The following is a 6,682-nucleotide window of genomic DNA, read 5'->3' on the forward strand; positions in this document are numbered from 1 at the left end:
GGCGAAGGCTGGAGTTCTAAACAACAGTGGGAAGCATCACTAGTTCTAACCGATTCTTGCCTTACAATATTGCTAATCCATGTTTCATCTTAACATGCATCATATATCTCTAATTTGGGACAACCAGATCTACATATTAGCATTAGATCGAGCATGTATAAAGTGTTGCAGCCTGGATTCTCTAATTTGGGACAACCAAATCTACATATTAGATCGAGCTAGTTTTCTTCCAAACATAGGGCCAAAACCTAAGCGGCTAAAATTACACAACAGTACACCCGACAATGATATTTCAATTCCATGTTACTATCATCATACTAACAACAGGTCAACAGTGTCAGTTCCAAAACCTCATCAGTGCCGATTTTGGAACTAGCACTCCAGAAGGGGCACTCATAGTCACCAATTATCAGTGCTGGTTGTTAAACTGGCATTGCTAGTCTTTCTAGAAAACAAAAAATACTAGCAAACGAGCTGGCTCAATCCATTGAGCTGGAGCCCGCTGCCAACCTCACATCGTAGCCCACCACAGACCCCACATCACAGCATGCCACCTCGTCGACGCTGTCACCGCCATCGCGCCCTGGCGCCTTTGTCGGAGAGTCCGTCAACACTGTCACTACCAGGAGGAAGGAGAAGACCTAGAAGCTGAGGAACTTACCGAGGAGCTCCCGCCGCGTGGCCTCGACAGCCTTGACGCGTGCTTCACATGTCGCCCATGCGCTAGATCCCGCCGCCCCCATGCGAAGAGGGCAAGGAGAGCGGGAGGTTGTCGAATCCTCCCCCGTACCGAAACCCACTGACCCCGTGTCAGATCCCGTCACCCCCACACGAGGAGGCCAACGAGGAGGGCAAGGAGGGCGGGAGGTCATCAAATCCAGTCGGATCTTGCCGCCACCACGCGAGGAGGCGACGAGGAGGGCATGGAGGGAGGGAGTTTGTTGAATCCTACTGTCCCCATACCAGGAGGCCGATGAGAAGGGCAAAGAGAATGGTGAGAGGAGGGGCCGAGGGGATGAGACAACAGTAATATGCCTACTGTATATACATATGTAATTATACATGCAATTGAACCCCACGCTGCTTATAAGGCACCGGCGTAAGATAGGCAAGAATGCTGAAATGATACGCACAGTGCCCATTAATTCAGAGCATGTCGGTGTCGGTTCTGGTGTCATGAACCAAATCATTCAGGTGGCTTGTGTGGGGTTCAATTGCATGCATAATTGCATATGTACATACAGTGCCCATTAATTCAGAGCATGTCCATCAATTCAGAGCGTACGGTGCCCATTAATGATACATACAGTGCCCATTAGTTCAGAGCATGTCCCTGGTATATAAAAAATTATTTATAGAGGCGGGTGGTAACTCGTTTTTACAGGTGTTTAGTGCACCCGTCTACGATCGAAGGTCTGTAGAAATGAATGATTTTCACAGGCGCAAAAATGACCGTCTGTGAAAATTTATTATCACAGGTGGTTCACTTAAGGAACTGCCTGTGAAAATAGGTTTCCACATATGGTTCCTTAAACGGACCGTCTGTGAAAATTGATTTTCACATACGGTTCCTTAAGTAGACCGTCTGCGATAGTCAGTTCCTCAATCGATATTTTTTTAACCAAAAAAAGCAAAAAAAAAATGGACTGACCAGGAACCCCACACATTTTTTCGTGCGAAATACGCGCGCTACGTGGTTTTTGGCATTCGAACTCGAAAGCTATCGGGTCGTGCGAACCCTCCCCACCATCACACCAGAGAACAACTACTGAACATATGAGCATATGTAATTCTTTTGATATCTACAATCCAAAACTTTAAATGATTATTTGGGCATATAAATGGCTTTAAATGAAAAACGTTTCAACTACAAAGTTGTAGATCTCGTCGAGAGCTACAATTTTCATATAAACTTTATCCTCATCTGACTTCGTATAAAAAAATTATAAATTTTTAAAGATAAGTTGTCATCTATTTCTACAGGCGGTTCCTTAAACGGATCGACTGCGATAATGTGGTCATTTCTACAGACGGTTCACGTAAGGAACCGCTTATGAAAATAGATAACAAGTTATTTTAAAAATTTATAATTTTTTCATACTAAGTCGGATGAGAATAAAATTTATACGAAAATTGTTGCTCTCGACGAGATCTACAACTTTGTAGTTGAAACGTTTTTCATTTGAAGTCATTTAGATGCCTAAATAATTATTTGAAACGTCAAATGATTATTTGGATATCTAAATGACTTCAAATAAAAAAAATATCAACTACAAAGTTGTAGATCTCATCGAGAGCTACAATTTTCATATAGATTTTTTCCTCATCGGACTTCATATACAAATGTTATGAATTTGTTAATAGATGGTCATTTACAGAGACGGTTCACATAAGGAACCGTCTGTGGAAATGACCATTTTTACAGGCGGTTCCTTATATGAACCACCTGTGATAATAATCTATTATCTATTATCATAGGCGGTTCACATAAGGAACTACCTGTGAAAATATATTTCCACAGGCGGTCCGTAACCGTAGGAGGCCCTCGCCTATTGTTTAGACGGTTTTTCAAATAAATCACCTATACAAAATTACCCTAAGTGTCTCGAAAAATAGTTTTTGTAGTAGTATGGTTGGTTCCACGCAGAGCAGTTGACCTGCCAGTTAGTATGTACTCCCTTCGATTGTAAATGTAGGTCGTTTTAGATTTATACACAAGGATCAAGAAAGTAGATTGAATGACCTTATTATCCCTTACTTATTCTGCATTGGAAAAGATAACTCATTCATTTGTGAGAGTGATAGTATTTATTAAATAAGAGCAAGAAGGAAACAAAAGAGAAAAAAATGCATAGAAGTTTGAGAATGACTTATATTTAGAGAATAGTTGAGGAGGCTAAAACGACCTACATTTACAATCAGAGGGAGTACGTACTACGCAATCAGAGGGAGTACGTACTACGCTGGGGTCAAATGAACCTAAACAAATCATTCGAGGGGGCGAGTTAATTTGAGGTGACAGTCCTATGCCTACTACTGTATATACACATGCAATTATGCATGCAATTGAACACCACACACGCCACCTCGAATGATTTGTTTAGGTTCTCTCAAACCTGAAGTGAGGCTGACGAGGTCAAGGGGATGCGTGGTGAGAGAGAGGTGGAGAGATAAGTGGGTTTGAGAGAGAGAGCCAGAAGCATGTGAGAGAGAGGGGATGAGATAGAGTTGGATGCGAGCCAGATGCAAGCCTAAACAGATCTAGTAAAAATTTTGGTTCGGTCCCCCTTCAATACCGGTTCCGAATAAAAGCTCGGCACTGATATTATTAGTCTCGGTTTTTTTTTATATAAGCCAACACTAATAATACTTATCGGTACTGATTTTTACCCGAATGGATGAGTTTTTATCTGATTGTGTTGTAAACCGGTACTGGTACACTATCAATGTCGGTTTGTTCTAATCGGCACTGATGAGCCAACATGAAGGACCCTTTTTGCAGTAGTGTGTAGAGAAAGACACATATATATGCATACAGGCTTAATTGGTCAATTGAAAGCAATTAATGGTTTGAATAGTACAGTGATAAGGTTTGAATGGATCCCTCTTTCAGGCATCTAAACAACTTGATTAAGTTGGATTGGATCAATCGCCCCCGCATGCAAATATAGAGAAAACTGTGAACTTAGCTCTCGATGATTACACAACAAGTTGACACTTAATTTTTTTTCTGGCCAATGCTGAAGAGGGTCTTTATGACCCAAACAACCATAACCGCCGAACGACTTCTTCTTGTCTACTTGGACTTAATTAGTTAGTTGGCTACCTTTTAGTAAGTATTAATATATATAAAACTTGAACTATTTTACAGTCTAAGTAGATCCTTATTCCAATAATATATGTAAATAATAAAGTGTATCTAAGTATGCGTGAATAAAATTTGAATGAACTGTGGTATATATATATGTAAATGAGATGTGGTCAATAAATTATATATGCTTATATATTAATGTGCCCCAGATTGCCAATTGCCTATTGCTGATTTAAAACTAGGAGTGATGCTGGTTATGAATCAAGAATAATGACCATATTTGTGGTAGTGCTAGAACTTCTGTGCAACGGGCACAAAGTTACTAACTTGTACGTGCACGGTGCAACGTTAGCATCTGCAGTTTTGACCGCGCGTCTCGTGCGGGGTAGGTGCACGCGGGTCCTTTTCCCGCCAGCACCGATTCTACCGCCCCGCCTTCATTAGACCAGCACGGAACCTCTATATAAGCGCACACGCACGCATGCTAAGCATAAGCATACAGACACGATAATCGATCAGGAAGCTAATCAGTGACACAACTCACTTCACCCTCATCCTCATCATCAGTTGCTAGCAAACCAAGCTAACAAGCCATAGCTGTGCCTGCGACGATGGGGGTCCCTGTGCAGATGAGGCGCCGGGCGGTGTTGAGGGCCCCGCCAGCGTCCACCCGCGGCGGCGGGAGGACGTCCCCGCTCACCACCTTCGACCGCGCCTCCACGGACGGCTACATCCCGGTCGTCTTCGCCTGGAACGCGCCGGCGCCGGATAACGGCGCGATCGTGGACGGCCTCCTCGCCGCCGTCGCGAGGTACCCGCACCTCACGGGGCTGATGGGCGTCGACGACCGTGGCAGGAAGTGCTTCCTCCTCAACGACGCCGGGGTGCTCGTTGTCGAGGCCGAAGCCGACGCGGACCTCGCCGAAGCGCTGGCGCCCGACGTGGCCGCGCACACCAACGATCTGTACCCCAAGGCTGACAAGGTAAATATATCTATACAGTTCGAGGATTGGTTCTGTTCTGTTACACGTCCATGTTATAAGCAACATGTCTACACGTAGAAAAAAGTTTAGTTTCACGAAACTTGTTGGCACTGGCGACTAATACAAAGGTTTGGTGCACCCGTACATGCGTAGCATCTCTCGAAGCATAACGTGTCTGCTAGTGTTAATTGCATTAATGTTTCGGGATGTTTTTTCGATTTCTAAGGCACATGAATTTGACTTGCATGCACTTGCCGTGGTGTAGGAACGTGCCGACGAGCCGCTCCTCCAGGTGCAGCTCACGCGGTACCGGTGCGGCGGGCTGGTGATCGGCACCGTGTGCCAGCACCTGGTCGCCGACGGGCAGTCCATGAGCTTCTTCTACACCGCATGGGCCACCGCCGTGCGCACCAGCTCAGCGACCCTCCCTTCGCCTGTCACCGACCGTGCGGCCATCGCCGTCCCCCGCAGCCCACCAGTGCTGAAGTTCGATCACCGGAACATCGAGTTCAATGGAGAGCACAGCCCAAGCCGCTCCTATGCTGTGCTCCCGATGGACAGGATCAAGAATTTTGCGGTGCACTACCCGGAGGAGTTCATCACCGACCTCAAGGCCCGCGTCGGCGGGAGGTGCAGTACGTTTCAGTGCCTCCTCGCGCACGCGTGGAAGAAGATCACGGCAGCGCGGGACCTGGCGCCGGAGGAGCTGACGCATGTCAGAGTCGCCGTGAACTGCAGGAGCCGGGCCAACCCTCCAGTGCCCTTGGAGTTCTTTGGCAACATGGTGCTGTGGGCGTTCCCGCGGATGCGCGCCCGGGACCTGCTGTCATCGAGCTACGCCGCGGTGGTCGGCGCCATCCGTGACGCCGTGGCGCGCATCGACGCCGATTACATTCAGTCATTCATCGACTTAGGGGAGCTGGCGGAACGCGCCGGAGAGGAGCTGGAGTCAACGGCGGCGACGCCGGGCACGGCATTCTGCCCGGACCTGGAGGTGGACAGCTGGCTGGGGTTCAGGTTTCACGACCTCGACTTCGGCGGCGGGCCGCCGTGCGCGTTCCTGCCACCGGACCTGCCCATAGAAGGGATCATGATCTTCGTGCCGTCGTGCTCCGCCAAGGGCGGCGTCGACCTTTTCATGGCGCTCGACGATGAGCACGTCGAGGCCTTCAAGCAGATCTGCTACAACATGGACTGATCGATCACGCCTAAGTATATATGTACGTACAACTGTACGTATGTGATGTGTATTGTATGTATGCTGTATTTTTATCAACAACAATGTTAGCAATACTGCATGGATTATTCTACGAATCAACGGATGTCGCGCGCCGTACGCGATTGGAATATGTACATTTTATCATATACATATTGCTATTCTACAAAGTTACTAAATGTTTGTCATGTGATATGTGTGGCTGTCAGACTTTTAAAAATTTGACCTCTAATATATATAAGAGTACAACATGACCAAATGAAAATAATTTTATTGGATTTCTCTTGTAGTATGCTTGGTATATATTTCTTATGATTTGCTTTTATATTTCTGTAAAATTGATAGATGGAGAAAGTACTGCATTATATCAGATCATGGAGAGCCAAGAATAGCCTGCATACATTTAGTACTATTTACTGATGATATATACAGACGCGTGTCTTCAATACAACTAAAGTCCGGTTTGCAACTTTTGGTAGATTACAGTCCTGTTTAGGGGAGCTGGAGCTTATGGATTTTTTCTGAAAAGCTGCTTTTCTGAAAAGCTATTTATGGCTTCTGAGATAAGCGGTTTGGCTTATGGGTTTAATTTTTAGCTTCTCAGCATACCAGCTTTTCAGAAAAACCACCCTCAGCCAGCTTTTCAGCTTTTAGTTCATTTCACCAGAAAAC

General features: G+C 45.8%; 1 protein-coding gene across 1 annotated transcript; it reads left to right on the top strand.

The window, feature by feature from the left end:
* Nucleotides 1-4,317: 4,317 nt before the first annotated feature.
* LOC133903683 (tryptamine hydroxycinnamoyltransferase 2-like) lies at nucleotides 4,318-6,165 on the top strand. Its single transcript, XM_062345122.1, has 2 exons — nucleotides 4,318-4,794; nucleotides 5,060-6,165. Exons 1-2 carry the CDS (start codon nucleotides 4,423-4,425, stop codon nucleotides 5,990-5,992), a joined length of 1,305 nt encoding a protein of 434 aa, XP_062201106.1. The 5' UTR covers nucleotides 4,318-4,422; the 3' UTR covers nucleotides 5,993-6,165.
* Nucleotides 6,166-6,682: the final 517 nt, after the last annotated feature.

Source organism: Phragmites australis, chromosome 21 (genome assembly GCF_958298935.1).
Source record: "Phragmites australis chromosome 21, lpPhrAust1.1, whole genome shotgun sequence".
Lineage (NCBI taxonomy): Eukaryota > Viridiplantae > Streptophyta > Magnoliopsida > Poales > Poaceae > Phragmites > Phragmites australis.

Bases quoted from the DNA above. Each gene is read 5' to 3' on its own strand.
- LOC133903683 (XM_062345122.1), top strand. From the start codon at position 4,423: ATGGGGGTCCCTGTGCAGATGAGGCGCCGGGCGGTGTTGAGGGCCCCG. The intron at 4,795-5,059 runs GTAAATATATCT...GCCGTGGTGTAG, and splicing joins TGTACCCCAAGGCTGACAAG to GAACGTGCCGACGAGCCGCT.